Raw genomic sequence first — 19,110 nt, forward strand, 5'->3', positions numbered from 1 at the left:
ATTTGCACAAATAAGAAATTGCTGTGGATGCCTCATTGCTTCCGTTGCATTATATCTACTTTGTTTGCAAAGGGGCTTTTAATAATTCCCTATTGCTCACAAATAGCCCTGTGCAAAGCATAAAATGGGCACATTTTTGAAAATGGATGAGTGGGTATTCAATAACCTAACCAAGATCATAATACCAGGAGGTTTGGAATAGTATGGTCGTGCCTTATCTTTCTGTTTAATTCATCAAGTCTCTAAATACACTACTAAAAAGGTGTCTGTGCACCTGGGCAAGGGTAATTATTAAGTAGCACTATCAATTCTTACCTTATCTACACATACTGCAAATACAAAAACAATTTATACTTTCAAAATGGTAAATAATAGACTTTCTGACTTAAAAAATATACTTGTAGCACTCTGTGAGATAAAACATATTTTGCAGCTTCTGTCTCTATGCTATTATCTGAAATTCAGTTATGGAAGGCAACATGTTGTTTTGACAGAGGAAAGTGAAGACTCAAAATTACAATCTTTTTTTTAAAATAATGTTTCAAACTTTCCCTGACAGTTGAGCCCTTCCTAGATATACACAAAATAGTTTTGGGGTGAAGTAACCCCCTTAACAATACCACAAGTGTTTGCTTTCCCACTCCAAAAATCTATACATGCAGAAAGAAAATGAAGCTTGGATATGTAGTATCAGACATAATTGCCAACTGTTGTATCAGTACTGAATCCATCTCCCAACAGGAGTGGGAACATCAGTCAAAGATTATTTATTGAAATGGCTGATTTGTAATTTCACTGTTTAGGAAATTTGGATATGGCAGTAGCTGGGATGCATTAGCAGGGTATTTGCTTACAAAGAGGCAGTTTGATCTAACTCACTTGACTGGCAACTCCCAAGCACAGCACTGGTTCAAAAATTCACTGTTTGCCAACGACATCCCTTGAAACCTGAAACCTCTTCCAGCTATACTACAAAGACATCAAACCTCACTGCAAGGCAGCAGCAGACTTTAGCCTCCAAATTACTGCAGGCAATTAAATGGGACTTTTACATCTTAAATACCTTCAGTATTAGACAGCTAAGTAGCAGTTAATACTTTTTTTTTTCTGAAATGGAATTTGTATTCCAAATTTTGTTGCACGATTATTAGCTTTATAAAAATTATTTTGAGAGCTTAGAATGAAATAGCCTCAGTATTAAACCTGACCATAAAAGAAAATTGAATGTAATTAATGTTTGTAATGGTTTATGTCTTTGTTCCTCTCCCTCCATTTTTCACCTAGCTCAACAAGCATCTATTAGCCTTTGAACATTCATATCACTGAATTATCAAGCACTAGAACTCAAGAAATATGCAAAATGTATAAAACCCCAAACAGAATATGTGAAAAGTAATTTGCATGTGCCTCTTAAGAATTTCAAATGCTGATGGCAAACTTTAAATGCTATCAAAAATGGTATACCTCATACAACTAGTAACTGTTTAAAACATTCATTTCATATATTCCAAATGATGGAAATGTAAACTGCAGTCATAGTCCTAAAAGCTCCAGGTTGAAAATCATTATATGCAGAATAGAGCTGGCTACTTTAATCAACTTAATCTTAAGCACGAGGATATACATAGAAGCACACATATGCAAACTTCTCCATCCTGAAGCAGGCCTAGATACAGTTCATTAATTATTGTTACCTAACTCAACTGGCAGTCAGGATAACACAAATTTCCTGTACTTCCCAAGTATATAATTTATTAAAATCAACCAGAAATTTAGTAGTAACGTTCATACCCAATATGTCAGAGTTACTGTCTCTCAAGTCTGGGAAAATCTTGGTTTTTCCCATGCACTCTTCCTAATTAGAAAAAACCATTACTGCATAATGTCAGTACTGCTATAGCTTTGTATTCCAGAACATTGGTTTTACCTTTCCAAGCATTCTCCCAAGGAAGTAGTAATGTCGGGCGTACGAGTCTCCAACCAGCATCTGTGCTGCAGGGTTAGGGTAAAGCAGCCCCTCATTGGTGGTCTTAAAAAAACCCTGGTTAGGGTTAAATCCTGATTTGAGGAGTTCATTCAGAAATTCTCTGAAAATTCCACCACCATCAATGCCAGCTTCATCAAGACCGTGTGCATTAAGCAAGTGAACACGAATGCGCTTTTTTAGGTCAGGTTCTGCAAGGAAAGGAGAGAGACAAACTCAAATGCAATTGTCTGCTTCAGCTTTGTATGGATAACAGCACATGTAATCACACACACAAACTACATATGCTAGAATAAAATCTGACATAGTAAACAGTAGCAAAACTCCTATTACTGGCTTGAATTTTGGAATATTCAGTTTGTGAAACACTCACTTTGTAGAAAAGATATCATCTTAAGAGTCATCAAAAAAAGATGATAATACCATAGGTAGGGGAAGAAAAAAAATCCTACAAAATATTAAAAGAGACCAAGGAAAACTTGAAAATTATATTTGTATAAAACATTGTGAGTGCACAATCACACAGATTCACACAAACGTGATTTAATTCAATGTAGTAAAATTTATAGTACTACATCCCATCATTAAAAAGAGACCTGATTATTATCAGACACATTGTACCAAGCAAATCCTGTTCAGTCCATATGTATTTACTGGCCAAGACTACCAAAGCAGATAATATCTAATGAATTATATAGAAAAATATACAAATTACAATTATTTGGATGAGCAAATGGGAAGAAAAGCACCATAAGAAGTCGTTGTAAAGAGATAATTTAGACTGCAATAATCAGAAAAAATATGCGTGAGAATTACTTCTGTAAAAACAAGAAAATTTAACTTTTAAGAACTTTCACATCTCAGATCTGATACATCTATAGCATACCAGTCAAATAAGCAAACATGGAACTACATAATAAGAACAACAAAGTGTTGGAACAAGCTGATAACTGCAAACCTACCGTTCTCAGGAGAAAGTTTATCATAAGCATCTTCATAAATATAATTTCTTCTGATAGTGACATTAATTCCATCCAAAAATGGCCCATCTCCTTGAACTTCTTGTTTATCAGCATAGATCAGTCTTTGAAAAATCTGTTTAAATGAGTGAAAAGAGCAATCATGTCATTGTGCAGATCTAAATACTCAATGAGAGACGGTTATTCACTACTGTTACTGTCCTTTGAGCTGCCTCTGGCACTCACTTTCAAGTTGTCTTCTCTCTCTCACTGAGCTGCAGAAACTTAATACAGAACCATGACCCATGGAATGGGGGGAGTGGGACAGAAATGCAAAGAACTTTCCTGTGCTAAAATAACATCCTCAGGTTTTTCTACATAAAGAAGCACATCTACAGACACTGTGCCAATGCTTCCAGTTTCCTCTCCCTAACTTTCAGAGTTCTTAAATGTAAAGTATTCAACAACAAATGAAAAAAGTCCCATGAGTATTTCACACACACAGAGGGTATTCTCAATACTAGTAAACAATTTTTTGTTGCTGTTTGCAATGGTCAGGAACATTCTCAGTAATAAGAAAATAGGTACCAGTTCCCCTTGTATAAGCAGTGAACAAATAATTTAGATTAAAATCATGGATATTACCACCATATTTAAAAAAAGAACCAGAGTATCATAAAAATTCAAAACAATTATGCCAGGTGAAGCACAAATTGAATTTCACACTGTCCATTTTCAAGTCTTTACAACAGGCACCTGTTCCCCTGAAGAGTAACTGTAGCTCACTGTGTTTCTATGCCAGGATGTAGCATGGGAGGGGGTTGCCTAATGTATAATAATATTCCCTCTATCCATGGAGTGTAGGTTTACTATATTCTCCCTTGCCACCAATCACATATTTAATAAATAGTCTAGCACATTTTCCAAGGGATATAATCTCCCAGTAATATGTCAGACTATTTTTTAATTAAGAACAATAAGTAAGAGTCTGCAGGGATTTTTAAAAACAACAAATTTACCATGAAAGAGAAAATCTGACCACAGCAAACAGCGATAGAGTAAGGTCTCAAATCTACTGTTTTTATGTGCAACTGTTGCTAGTGGAGAAGATGCTTTCCAACCAGGAAGATTACAGTATAGACAAAGCAGGAATCTTTCCTAAGGTACACAGAAGGAAAACAAGAGAAAATAGTCCTAAGCTGCAGAAAGAGAAACAAGGGATGGACATAAAGAAAAAAGTTCATAATGGGAGTGATTAGGTATTGGAAAGGTTACATGAGAGCTTGTGAAATCTCCATTTCTGGAGATAGTCAAAACTCATCTGGACAAGCCCTTGTGCATGCTGACCCAAGTCTGAAGTCACTCTTGTGTGAGGAAGGATGTGGACTGGAGTACCTCCAGAGGTCCCTTCTGGCCTAAATTTTTCTACAGTTTTAAAACATCCAGACATGTAGTCACAAGCACCTTTTTTAGGTACAGAGCATGAGAATATGCTCACCACCACTCTCCTTCCTGAAGCAGCCCTAGATACAGTTTATTAATTATTACCTGACTCTAGATGGAAAAAATCACCTGGTATTACATCTCATAGAAAAACTCATTTTGGTACTGATTCTGACTCCCCACACAACCCAATGTTCATGGATATGTCAGTCCTGAAAATGCACAACTGAAGCATTTGCGATGACTTCAGATAAACACACAAAAACAAGCAAGGCTGACTGAAGCACACACCATGGAAGTAGCATCACCATAGGCAAGCTAACCGAAGTATGGCCTAAGGAGGTGAGAACCAAGGCACTGCTACAAATTGGATTCATTACCTCCCACAGACTGAAAGGTGCACCCCAATGTGCCTTAAGGCTGATGGGAAAACACTCCCTGGGGCCAGAAAGCTCAAGAGCCTACCATGTAACTGCACTCTGCAATTGCTTGTTAGACGATCTGTTATCTGGTGGGTCAAGGTAAAAATGGCATGAGGAGTCAGAAAATGAAAGGGCATATGGAAATACCCCAGACAAGCAGCACTGAGCTTACCATATTAAGTCATAGAGCAATAGACAGCAACTGACCAAAACGAAAAAAAAAAACTTATTATGGTCATGGTATTTTCTTCCATTATTACAACTTGCTCTGTAGAGGCAGTGGGAGACTCCACGGAATGCTGACTCCCACTGTTACACAAAATGGACTGCACACACTTGTTCCAAAACACAGTGTAACAGGATCTCCTCTTTGAACTACAGAAGGTCAGTTGTAGCTTTATCCTCATCTCCAAGCTCTCATGACATTGTTACTTCAGTTTTTGTGATAAAAGCACACAAGGTTCTATGAATTCCAATTCCAAAAAAAAGCCTTATGAATTCCAAAAACATAACATGTGTGCATCTCAACACAGCTTTAAGAAGTCCAGAGGTCGCAAGGCAGTGACTAAGTAATGACAGAGATCCCTGCTTGGGATCAGTTCCTATAATTTCCCTGTAATCCTGGTGTGGCATTGCCATACAGTAATAAGATGTTTTGTTGGAACAACTGTTTCATAGAAGCCTGAGAAAAAAACCACACATTTTCTACAAAAGCTGCCTCTGTGTTTTGACAAATAAAGACTGACTTTCCCTATGGAATTACTCTTAATTCCTTTGATGGTGTCTTGAAAACTAACATTTCCAAGAAAATTTAGGGAGCAGTTTTGAAATAACTGATATTGTTGAAAAGTAAACAATAAAAAATGTGCTTAACAGAAAAAAAAGCTTGAAGAATATTAATGATGCAAACTGAAATAGATAATGGAACTAACAATTACATCTATAAAGTCTCAAAAACATTCATAAGCAAATGCAATCAGTCAAGTACAAAAATCTTGCAAGTTTAAAGCTATACACTCTATTAAAGTCCAGCTACTCAGCTATGAATGCAGGAACTTAATCTGTAGGTGTTAATTTCCCAAAATGGAATCTCATTTGGAGTAAATGAGTGCTCCTGAGTCTCCAGCTGCGACCCTGCACTCTGGTACAACACACAACGGCCGGTGCTGTGCCACCACAAGAGGGTGCAATCAGGTAGAGCCATCTCTGAGCCAGGACTGCAAACTGCTCTCAGCTGTCTCAAAATAAATGTTCCTAACTTTAATACAAATATTATTAAGGGCAACATAAGCAGGAAAGTAAGACAGAAGTCAGTAACTTCAAATGTTCAGCTGCTGCATGAGTACTGCAGAAAAACAGTGCAGAGTGCCATATCCTTCTGTAGGGAATCCATCCAGTTTCTACCTCACTAAGTGCTCTTTTTACACTTACTCAAAACAAAAAACACCAATTGCATATTAAATTAGAAATTAGGTACCTTTACTCTTTCTTCAAAAGGAACTACAAAAGGTAGCTCTGTCAGAATTGCAAGCTGTCGTTCTTCAGATACAGAAAGAGGTGCTGGCTCCAAACCCACTTAAAACAGAAATAATAATTTTAAAAATTTTGGACAGAACATTTTTTTCAAACAATTTATTTTGTATCAAGTGACTCAATCTACCTGGTATAAAAATACAGACATTAAAATAGTTTGTTTATTACATACTCACTCAAAGCCTTACCTTTCCTTAAGCATTAGTTGCTACAGGCAAACCAAAATATCAGTAGAGAAAACACATGAAAGCAAAATGCATATAAAAATATGTACTTCTGTACCTCTATTTTTATTCAGAAAAAAAATCTCCTTATTGACATTTTCGCTTAGGAGTTAGGAAAAAATGCATGATAGAAGACAATTAGTAACTGTCATGATTTAGACTTTTCATTGCAGGAATATATAATATTCCTATTCTCATGTTCAGAATAGTTTACAGCTATCGTGCTTTCAACAACATATTCTACTTTCAATCAAGTCGTTTTAGGTAAAAACTAAGAATTAAACCAAATCTAAGGAAACCAACAGAAAGATAACATTTACTTCAATGAGTTTTCTCCCCTGACAGCAAAGTCACAGTGACCACATTAAATCCCAGTGACTGCAGAAAAAATGAAAACATCATCAAGAACCTGTATACTGTATTTAAGACAAAAGTCTAGGAGAAGAATTCAAGAAGCCACAGCAGAGAGATTCATCATGCAGTTCCCAAACTACTGTGCAGCTCCTTTGAACTCACTCACAGGGTATTTTTAGGAAACAACTTTTGGTGATGCACAGTAGAAATGACAGCCCTGCTCTAACTTTATGGGAGGAAACTCAGCCAGTGAGCACATACCTGACTGTAAATTAATTAAGTGCAGTCAGTACCGCTCACTGATGAGCCACTGTGGCCAAAGGCCCACCTGACTTCAGTCTACAGAGGTAACAACACCCACAGTTCCTTGGTTGTTTCATTTTTGTGTTTAATAACCAACTCTGAAGAAAGACTCCAGAGTCTGGACACACAGAGTGTATTACAAAATAAGCAAATGCTTCATGTCATTGCTCTGTCTGCAAGTTTTTGATTACAGTTTCAAGGTTTTTTCTTTGGCCTCCACCCATGGTGACAAGCATCTTCTGCAATCTTCTGGACTGAACACTTCAATGTTCTTTTTTGTTTGTTTTTTAAATCCTCAAAGCACTTTAAGTAGGGATATTTTAAGCACCAATTTAATAGGGTATGACCCTAAACATCACTAATCTTGATATATATTCATTGGGAGCAGGTTTCAACATTGCAAGCCTTCGGAATTTCTGATAAAATGCTGATTTGTGATTACCTTTAGTTTACTTAGTAAACATTTTTAATTAAAGTCAATGTATGAAGCCTATTAAGCTAACAGTTAAAATCATTTTAAATGAAAAGTGCATGTACAGCAAAGGTAAACTACTACATGACTTCGACAGTTCAATTATTTCAGTCAATTAGTCAATTTTATCTGCATTTCTCCATCACAGCTTCTTTCTTTAGAGAGAAATATGGGATGGAGTCATCAATACAGAGGGCATTTAGAACTCACAAGTCTGCCATTTAAGTAAATGAAAAAGCACAAATAAACATGGCCATATGTGATTCAGCAGTACTTTCATGCTAATTGGCTTTAACCCATATGGAGTCAAGAGGGATTTAACAAGTCATGTGCACAAGGTTACCTGCTTGTTTTCACACATTCATGTTGACTGCACTCTCTTTTTAGCCTGACTTTGCATGAAAACAAGGTTTACATGAACACACTGCGCCATCTTTCCTCCAACACACCTCTTGAGTTCATCAGCTGAACTTCAACAGACAATAGGAGATTCAAAAATACCAAATTCTGTGAAAATTTTCCCAGGCCAGACAGGAGAAATTCTTTCAGCAACCTGAATGCAGGCACAGCCAGGAGAGCAGTGCCCAGTGTGCCAGCTCACCTGGAGCCAGCCAGGAAAAGGAGGGCACACAGCTGCTCACACCAGCACAGCACAGGCATTCCTCATCCCCCAACTGCCCACAGCAGGAGAGGCATGAAATGGAGGGAACTGGGGGCATCTGGGGAAGGAAGACCTGGCAGAGAGCTCAAGGTAGTGTAGGCATGAGGGCAAGGAGAGCAGGAGAATGTGGAAGTGATGAATGTGGAATAGGTTTGGCAGTGGAGAACATCCAGACACTATAAACAGCTGTGGAGGGTCGTGCAGGTCAGTGAAAGAAACAAAGATTGCTGATGTGGAGAAGTGGTGATTTCCAAAGAAAGAAACTAACTGGAAAAATATATAATCAGTAATTCTCAGCGGTACTTGAAGTGAGCCAACTAGTTATTATCTGGCAACTACACTAATAAGGTAATCAAAATTAACTTTTACCATCGTAACTACTCAAATAAAAATTATCACTAGAAGTCTTTAGGCTTCCACCCTGGCCAAAGCTTTTAATTCTGTACAACCCTACAGCAGCATCCAAAGGCTACAGTCTCTCCATGATCTACTGGATCTGACTAAACTAACTCAAGCAGATTGCATCATCTTGAAAGAGAGCAAGGACTTTTGTAGATGAATAATTTTGCTGCTTAAAGGCCCCATTTTAAATTCATTATTAATTCTGCACAAGTGCCAGTGATTTAATGATTATTTTACCTGATCACAGAGAAGTAAAATTCTAGAATAGTGAAGCTGAAGAGGTATGAAAAGCTGGAAGAAACGGACTGTCTACATGAGAAAGCATATTGGAAAAATCTAGTGTAAATTTACCCTGATTGCTAAGTTTGTCCCATTCTCTAATCTTTCTCTGCAAGTTCCATAAAATCCTGATATTTTGAGTAAATCAGAGGTTTACATTTCTGTCTTATCTAATTTGACACAATATTTATAAACAGGAATTAATATTTACCATACAAAGCCTGTTTGTTACAGTTTAATACATAACAAAAATGTTTCTTTACAGTATACAGTAAAAGCAAAATCTCAATGCTTTACATCTTCTACAACTGTATTAATTTTCCGTTCTGTGCAGTTGCCTTTTATACATATTAACACACTATTTAAAAAACACATCATTTCTCCACCTCATCATGCCAGTGGAAGCTTGGGCAAAGAAATCATTAAATTAAATAACATTATTTATTACAAATATTTACACACATGCATACAAGTGCACAATTTTTAAAAATATCTTAGCCAAAATTATGAAAGATTGTCTTGCTTTTGGTTAGCAAGATTTTACTACAAATATCAACTGCATTCTAGAGAATACAGTTTCCTTTGCATAAGGTAATCTCTTTTTTTGACTTAGCAAAGCTGGAATTGCATGGACAGTGTCTTACCATCCAGAGTGGACTGCAGTGGTCCTATTCTCCCCATCCTCCTGACTCTCCAGACGTGTCTGGCTGATGGCACGTACAGCTGTGTGACCTCACAAATTAACAGGATTTCACAGTTAAACAGGACCAATTACACATTATAATTTACTGCTGCATACTAAATACACAGAGCTGTCACATGCAGAAGTGCGTCTGAATGCCTCAATTCACAGAATCCACAGAATGACTGGGTTGGAAGAGACCTTCAAGAGCATCAAGTCCAACCCAGCCCCAACACCTCAACTAAACCATGGCACCCAGTGCCACATCCAGGCTTTGTTAAACACACCCAGGGATGGGGACTCCACCACCTCCCTGGGCAGCCATTCCAGAACTTTATCACCCTTCCTGTAAAAAACTTTTTCCTAATATCCAACCTATATTTCCCTTGACGCAGCTTGAGACATCTTCATTTCTGCTGATCCCTCCTTACACTTGTACCTTACAGGAGAGCTGCACAATTAACAACAGTACAATATAAATCCCCTGTATTTAAAAATACCACACAATGTTACATTCAGTTCTGGTACTTAGGACACTAGAGAAGCCAACTTTGAATTTTGAGATATCAAATATTCTGTTTATTTTGTACTGAGCATGTGTCATGATTCAAAGGAATCTAGTCCACAGCAGGTATTAGCTTTTTCTTTTGCACAACATACACACTTTTTGAGATCAACGTCATTTTTTTTCAAAAGCTCTTAGAAAAATAAAACCATTTCTAGGTGAGGTAAGTACAGAAAATGCTGAACTTCCTTTCGTTTTGGAAGACAATTTTCCCTACTAGAGAACAATTCTTTAATTTAGCATTTTTACTATGAGAAGATGCAACTAAATGCTACCAGATTCCCCATTCTCCTCTGCTATAAATGCCAATGATTTACACTCTTGCACTGTAGGGCAAGTTCCCCTTCATGGACTAGAAAAGTACTTTAACATACAAGTTTCTTAACAGATGCAACTCTTCCATTAGAGAAAAGCATTATTCCAGGTTTTAAACCATACAATCTGTGCAACATCAACATAACCAATACTGTCAGGAATCAAACACTTTACCACTGGAAATTTGGCACCTGTAGGGCTTTAAAAGGATATGACTCTTACCTTATCTGCTTTAATGTTTTCTTGTTCTGAAAGCCAGTGATTTGGTGGACAGAAATTTCTCCTTGTATCCCTAGATTTCAACATTTTCACTAAGTTTGTGATGACCTAGGTGTCAGAAACACATACATTCAGTATACATTAAGCATTGTGAATGAAATTACATAATTCACAAAGCAAAAGCTTTTTTTAAAAAATCAGTAGCATAAAAAATTGCCACTTATTTTTAATTCACAAAAACCTGCTGTCAGACTTAAATAGAATCAATTAAATGCATGGTTCACCTGCAAGACATCAAAAACCTGGCTTATTAATGTCTCATTCCAAAATCTAGGAACCAGGACTACACAGGATTTAGCAGTACTGCACACCTGAAGTGCTGCATGCCAGTTCAAGGAAGCCCAAAAAAATCATTATCAACAATAAACTCCTCATTTAAAGAAAATAACACCAAGTATACACACAACATATATTAGGTATGTATATAATGTTCTTTTATCTTCCTAGCAAATTTGAGAGGCTGAGAAAAATTGTTATCATGGTATCTTTGCAATTTTACTGTTTTTCCTGGAAGTTTCCTCCAATCCAGAAAAAAAAAAGAAAAAAAAAAAAGTAGGAAACCAAGCTAACAAATTCTCCACCTCAAGCAGAACTGCCATACTCAGCTACATGCCTTCTGTCCAAAGCTGAATCAAGTTCACCCACCACTACATAAAACATAATTAAGTGGAATCAATACAATAGTAAATTACCAGGCTAAAAAGACATTATCACTGCTACAATGAACAACCATCTGTTTGGCAACTTTAAAGTACAGCACTTGAAAAATGAGTAAGAAAAAAGTGTACACAGAGCTTTTCTGAAATAATCTAGCTAAAAGACAGTCTTAATAGACAGGTGTCAACAGTAACAAAGTTCAATGGGCCTTCTAAAGGATTCTGGGTCTAGATGCTACACAAAAGAGCTTTTAACATCCAGTTTTTAAGGTAATGTCTTTTTCAAGACAGAACAAAGAATGCTGTTAAGTGAACTGTCTGATTACATGGAAATTTTCATCACCTTTCCCTTATAAAATTCAGTGCGGGTTACACGAATCACTGAAACTCTCGGATCCCATTATCACTGTAAGTGATGCAAATGTTTTTAAAAACCACAATAAAATCAGAAAAGACTACCCACATGAAGGCCATGAAAATACAGTACTTTACAAGCAGCTAAAGAAACCTTGAAGGAAGCTGAATCAGATTAGGTGAAATTGGGAGTTTCTCCTGCAGAATGTACTGGTACTGAGAACACTAACCCAGCTGCCACCCCAACTCAGCATTCCTTTGTAAAAATTTTCCTAAGTATGTATTCTCTGCAAAGGGAAGATGTACTACAATAAAAAATATTAAAAGGGGGATTTCTTCCCAATAAAGTGTACAGTGCAAGCAGCATTTAAAACTAAAATTCAGCAAAATTAGAAACTTGATTTCACAGGATTAACTCAAGACAGTGAAATAATTCTTTTGTTTAACAAAATCCATTTTCATATACTCATAACTTAATATTTTCTATGGAATCTGTAACAGTTGACGATACTACTCATCATTCTACCAAGCCAAAAATGGGGGATTCTGTTAAATGAAGACATTTGCACATGTAAATCCTACCAAAGACCTCCAATCTGTTAGCAAATATGCACATCATTGTCAGCAGCCTCCCTGTTTCCAGACTTACCATTATATAATATAATTATATATATAATTCTATATAATTTCATTCACTTCATACATACACATGTATTTCACTAGACACCAGAGGCATGGAAAATACGCAAAAGAAGTGAGGAGTTAAAAGAAAAAAGAGAAATTAAAAGCACAGATGATAAGGGAGGAATGCGCTTTTTTCCACCAGCAGCTTGCAAAAGCTTTAGCAAAGATAAATCCCATATATTTGATAGATATATTTGACATAGTGCAAAAGAAACAAAAAGCAGTTTCTACTTTAATTTATAATTAACTAGTTTTGTTGTAATGATTTGGAAGAAGGTACTGCTGCCTGCTTTCTGGCAGGAAGCAATTTTTTGAAGCTGCTGTCAGGAAAGACTCAGCTATACACAGGAGTCTTCTTGGTGACATTAACTTTGGCCATGTTCAATTTTTATCTGTAACAACAAACATACTTCTGAAGAAGCAAACAAGGGAAGCTTTGCTATTATCTTCTTTTTGGGGTAGCACTGGAGCCTTCCAGATACCCTCAAGATTTATATTTCCAGTTCAGCTGATGGAAGACAACCCTGGCTCCTGAACATAGTAAGAGTACACCCAGTTTTGACAGTTCCACTACAAATTTAATTTCAGACTGCCAGAGTGGGACAAAGTAACTCAGAACTTTACAGCTCTCTGAATGACAGCAAAATATGATCAAATTCACCTGAAATCCACCAACTTAGACAAAGATTGATTAAGCATAACAAACTAAAGCAACCAAAAAGGAGGCATGATACAAACTGCATGCATAAAAATACCCCTGGTCTGAGATCTTTCTCAGAAAAAAACACATATTGGGGGTTTCATTAGTGACCTTTAAATCAAAAGTTTATTTGGCAATTTAAAGACAAGTAATTAAATTACATTGTGCAAACACATATTAGATCAATCTGTGCAAATTACAGATTCAGCGGTGCATTAGGACTGTATTCAATGCAATCAAAACATTATCAGTTACTCTCACTGCTACTAATGCTTATGCTCATAAGTGAAATGTGTTGTAAAATCAGGCAGAATAGGCTGAATAGAGGCTACCTTAGACTTGTAGAATGAATAAGCATTCCTTAATTAGCCCATCAGGTTAAGTGCAAGCCTTAATGGGCCTTTCCTAAAGTCTAGCATGACATCTTTCTCCAAACATGGCCAAGAAGAAAGTTCCATTAGCAATATTAATACAAGCTTAGTTGATCATTTTCATTCAATTAACTTCTTTCAATTAAATAGATAGCTTGACAAAAGCAGTGATAAAAGACCTGAAGGGACAGCTGATGACTCGAACTGAACATTAGTGTGCGAGAGGTCGCCAGTATTAAACAGACTGTAAATCTAGCATTCAATTTGGAAAATGCATTTCTTCTGCTCCCACTTCTTTAATGAGCAATTTTAGCTGACTAGATGTGTTTGCTGCAGAATTTTCATGACAAGTCAAGCACTCCTTTTTTTCAACAACAGTTATATCAGAGCTTTTTTTTCTGCTAACGTTTTCAGCTTCTCTTAACTCATGTCTTAGCTAGGATGCCACGGATAAAACCAGCAGAAAAACACTGGCAGATATCCAGAAAGAACATACATTAAATTCACATTTGCTAAGCCAGATTCACCTTCCCTTTAGTATTCCAGCAAACCCAAAATGAGGAATACCAACAGTTTTTAGGAGAATACCAAAAAAGCCAATACAGCATGGTACCAGTATAGTGAAGTCCCTAATACAGAAGTACCTGAGTAATCATTAGAATTTGTTAGAATTTCACACCTATACAAAGTTATGACAACATGCTTAAGCACCTTGGTTAATGGGAGTCCAAGTTAAACGTCATTATTTTACACAGTAACTGTTTTATAAACAAGACAAGCAAGAAGAAAATTAAGAGTTGACAGAAGGAAAAAAAATTATAGTTAACAGAATTAAATTACTTGAAGTTTAGCATATATGCCAAACAGCAATCTTCCCAAGTCCATACTCCTTGTTGCAACAGCAATAAAATTAGAGGAAAAAAAAATGTAATTTCATATCTTCAGCAGAATCATTAAAATTTTATATAGGTATGTTCTGAAAATTGCCAGAATTTACCTTGAATAACTGAATCCACCTTTTCTGTTCTGTCTGTATACATTGCTGCATTTCTGTGTTTTTTGTTACTCCAACACTTCGAAATGCTGCAATATATTCCTCACGAACCTCTGGCTTGGTTTCTGGGTAAGCCAACTTGATGATTCCTAGACACGCATCTCGAAGGCAGCGGGAGAGTATTACAAGCTCTTCTAGTGTAAAAGGCATCATTGATGATTGTCTTTGACCTACAACTACATGAAACACAAGCTTAAGTTTCCTTGAATTACTTTTAAAAACCCTAATTATTTAATTCAACTTTAATATTCACGCATATAATCTAAATGTAGAGAAAAGAAACATCACCCAAAAAGAGAATGAGTAAACATTTAGAAAGGAGATTAGATCTTATTATTGTGTGTAGTCACAATTATTTTAATTGCAATATCACCTTGATCTCTTTTGTGATTCCTGCTATGTTAAATTTATACATTAAACTACAGGTTCAGTCCAGAAGAAGTTCACTCTCTTCAGTAACTCATTAAAAATTATCATGATTAAGAACTTCCATATCAGACCCTGTGTAAAGCTAGGGTTCCCAAGGTGCAGACCATTAATTTTTCTCTCTTTTTTTCTAAGTGCAATCACCATAAAAGAGCCAGCTGACAGCTGAGTGCTCAGGGGACCATCAGCAAGCCAGGCCAGAAGATCCTTCCTCCCAGATGTCAGCAAATCATTGCCCAGGGAGCCTTCCAGCCTCACACAAAAACATTTCACAAAGCACTGCTATTCAGCATGTTCGAAACTCACCTTCTATTGGGTCACCAAAGAATTCATTATCATGAATAGAAATGAGTGAGTGACTAAACAAAGAACTGAAAAGGTAGAAGAGAGGGATAATTCGGCTGGAGTCCTCTAAAGACATTGGAGAGCCTCTCGAAATCACTTGAAGGAGTGGCACCATAGACCTTAAAATACAAAATGCAGTGTAAAACAGAGGGTTAATAAAATACTCTATGACAGTACTACTTTCAGCATTCTAGTAAAAGAATGTGGAAGTAGCTCCAACAGCAATATAACAATGGTGTTTTCAGTTAAATAATTATTGATTTCAATTCCTGGAAAATAAGGTTACTCTTCACAAGTTCTTGTCACTGGTACCGCAGCGTCTGCATGACAAATTAACTAATACAGACTGCAGATACTTTGGAGTCACAAAGCAAAGAGAACAATTATCTGCATGTCAGCACTGAACACATCTGTAGATCCAGTGCCTCAGCTCCCAGGAAAGTGCTTCTGCCACCATCTACTTCTGGACTAGTCAGAGCATGTGAGAGAAAACTCACACATCTGGGATGAACCACCTGGAGTTCAGTGTCTGTTACACTGAGGCTTGTAAGCACTCCAAGAACTACAAAATATTCAACTGATTTTAAATAAGTATTTTTTTATTCTGTCCAATTTCCAAGATTTTGCTCAGTTTTATGAAATCACAGAAGGTAAGTATCCACACCTCTCACTGTCCCATTCCCTTTCCACTATATATGCTTTATTTTAACAAAGAATCAGTTCTAGAAGTGGTACAATACATACCCTGTAATCATCCGTGTAGTCATTGAAGATATCAAATACCAAAGATGCCTCAGGAATCTGGCATTAAATGCTAAACTATAAAGAAGCCTGCAAAAAAAAAAAAAAGTTAAATTAATTGGCTCTTCCAAAATACTAAAAATTCACAAAACACAGTATTTCTATAATTACTTTCTAGTCAAGCATTTCTCAGAAATTAACAACTAAAATTTACTTTTTCCACATGAAAGGTCTTTTTCTGATCAAATATGGTAAATCCCCAAAAACTGACAATTGAGTACATAAAACCTTATACCAAAAATAACAACTTTCATTATCTCAGCAACAAACCATAAATAACAGGTTTCATTATTTCAGCAACAACCCCTACCATATAAACCCACATTTCCAGTCTTTTGCTGAATTCAACATATATTAATAAAAATAATGTAACACCAAATTAATGATCTGGGACCTTTTAAATTCTAATATAGAAAGTGACACCAAACTAGTTAATAAGTCACTTCTGTGGCTCTTCTGCCAGTAACAAACATAGTAATTTTTTGCAGAAGGTAGATTAAAATACCTTCATTTATGTCAGAACTATAGCAATTCTACTGATATACTCAGCCTGGCAGAGAGAAATAGAACATCAATGGAACAATGTCAGGACTGCTACATGTGCACTAACCCATCTGCAGACTGAAAATTGTTTATTGTTTGAAAATTTTTTACTAGTCTGTAAATGTGTAATTTCACAAGCCAGTTATACACAGGACTGACTTTAACCACATTACTTCACACATGATTACACTATCAAAAACTTTTTATAAAAAAGAGAAATAAAAAGCTTCCTGAAACTAAAAAGTCATCCCTAGCATATTTTCTTTCCCTTGTAGGAAACAACAAATGAGACACAATCATTTGAAACAATGTCTTTTAAGAACCAAACTGGATTTCACTGACTAAACAGTCATTTTTTTCAGGTATCAAAGAACAATATTCAGTTAATTTTTCTAGATGCTACTTTCCTAGATCTCCTAATTCCTATTAGGGAGTAAGTAAAACAAATACTGAGATCGACACCTCTCAGTGGCCAATAGTTTTGTAACATCAAAATTCTCTGTGACCAGGCATACAGGAGATGGGGGGTTGGGAAATAGGAGCAGGAAGGGGAGACTACCAGAGGGAGACTACCAGAAAACAAAGTATTTATTATGGACCACGTGGAAATTCAAATTTGCCAGATGGCAAAAGGAAAAGAAGCACACATTTCATTAGAGAAAAAAAGTAAAATACCAATAAAGGCTTAAAAACATTGGAGAATGGTTTAACTCCCACACAAGAACACCTACACACCCTCTCAAACACCCCTGGGTCCTGGCTGGCTGCTCCTGCTGCCTTCCCACAAGCACAGCCTCAGTCCTGAGCCCACAGCTGGTCCCTTCCTTGGGCTCCCAGCTCACCTGCATCCCCCAAGCTGCACAGACAGCATCTGGGCTGGGATACAGCAGCAGGAGGCAGGCAGAACTCCCCACTGAGCACCAAGGATCATTTCACAGGTACAGGGAATTCTGGAAATAAACTAGGGCCAGGCAGAAAAATGGGAAATGAAACAAGCAGCCTCGAGTTTGCACTGTGTCTCTTTGAATTTTAAATGCATAGACCATTACATTTAAAAAGAGTTGGGAGCTTCACTTATTTCAAAGAAATTGCACATTGGGAACATTACCAAGTCCAAGTCAAATTTGAAGCAACTGCAGCTAATGCCAGTTTAAGATATGCTTTGCTGTTATATTAAATTCTACTCTGTGTGGTTTTTTTTTTTTTTAAATTTAACCTGAATTTGATACATGAGAATTCTATTCCCTTCTAAAGTCACATTATTTTGACATTTGGCGAAAATTATGCATTAACATGTAAGGACAGCCTTATCATACCTAGCTAATTTAGAATAAGGATTTGTATTTTAATGTTTAAATATCTGTATGATAGCTCAGATGTCTTGGTTTCCGAAATGAGAAATTTCCTCAGTGACCTTCAGTTTTCAGCCTCACATTTAAAATGAAAAGGAATTTGGCACCTTGCCTTCAGGTCTCACGCAGCTTCCAAGTAAAAACTTGTTAATTTCTCAATCATCCCTGGAAACTATGGAACAGTTTGAGCAGAAATGAACAAACATTATGGACAATGAACCTATCATAATGTAATTCATTTTTTCATTCGAGCAATATTCAGCCATAATGAAGGGGGAAAAAGGACAAACCTTAAGAGCTTATAATAATAACCTTTGCCTAAGTTTTAGCCATTTTTATTCCATATCCGTGATTCAGGCAGTCAATTGTAGCAACTGCTCTGTTTCATGGCTCAGATCCAGAAATGCTGAATTAATTCAACTTTCACATTTCCCTTTCCTGAAAATCTGGTTAAGTACAAAAATGCCCATTAGGTAGAAGACGGCACCAACAGCCTGTTTCATTAATATGAAATAACTGTAACTATGAAGCCAATGAACTCATTTGTTCTAAAACTTCCATTCTAAAGTTTCTGGGCTGTGACCAGAAAACAAACACAGAACTGCAAACTGAACACAGAATGGTGAATTAGGCCATGTGTTAAAAGAGATTTGCAATGCTAGATTCACCTGAAATTTCATCCATTGCAAAAGTAAAGATGGCAGAAAAACAGCTACCTTCCCACTCCAAGTAAAGAAACTGGCTTTCAAAGTTGAAAATGACAACTGTAACCAAAAAATACAAAAAAGAAGCCCACCACAAAATGCAAGGATGACTTTAGAAAGTTGTAGCTGCACAAAATCAGCTGTAATAAAGTTTCGAAATTTTTGGTTTCACACTGACAAAAAAAAGCACTGTGAATAGCAAAAAACAACTAAGTAAAAAAAAAACCCAAACCTGAAGAATCA

At 36.5% G+C, this 19,110-nt stretch overlaps 1 protein-coding gene across 2 annotated transcripts in view; it reads right to left on the bottom strand.

Annotated features, from left to right (window-relative positions):
- The window catches only part of UBE3C (ubiquitin protein ligase E3C), a 70,313-nt gene that overhangs the window by 25,008 nt on the left and 26,195 nt on the right, over nucleotides 1-19,110 (bottom strand). For both annotated transcript variants that reach the window (XM_005426763.2, XM_031061718.1), the window contains 8 exons: nucleotides 16,212-16,298; nucleotides 15,429-15,586; nucleotides 14,640-14,872; nucleotides 10,821-10,925; nucleotides 9,681-9,768; nucleotides 6,286-6,383; nucleotides 2,947-3,079; nucleotides 1,928-2,175 (listed from right to left, as the gene is read on the bottom strand). In XM_005426763.2, the coding sequence (XP_005426820.1) occupies nucleotides 1,928-2,175; nucleotides 2,947-3,079; nucleotides 6,286-6,383; nucleotides 9,681-9,768; nucleotides 10,821-10,925; nucleotides 14,640-14,872; nucleotides 15,429-15,586; nucleotides 16,212-16,298 (1,150 nt within the window). The remainder of the gene's footprint in view (nucleotides 1-1,927; nucleotides 2,176-2,946; nucleotides 3,080-6,285; nucleotides 6,384-9,680; nucleotides 9,769-10,820; nucleotides 10,926-14,639; nucleotides 14,873-15,428; nucleotides 15,587-16,211; nucleotides 16,299-19,110) is intronic.

Source organism: Geospiza fortis, unplaced genomic scaffold (genome assembly GCF_000277835.1).
Source record: "Geospiza fortis unplaced genomic scaffold, GeoFor_1.0 scaffold282, whole genome shotgun sequence".
NCBI classification, from domain to species: Eukaryota; Metazoa; Chordata; class Aves; order Passeriformes; family Thraupidae; genus Geospiza; species Geospiza fortis.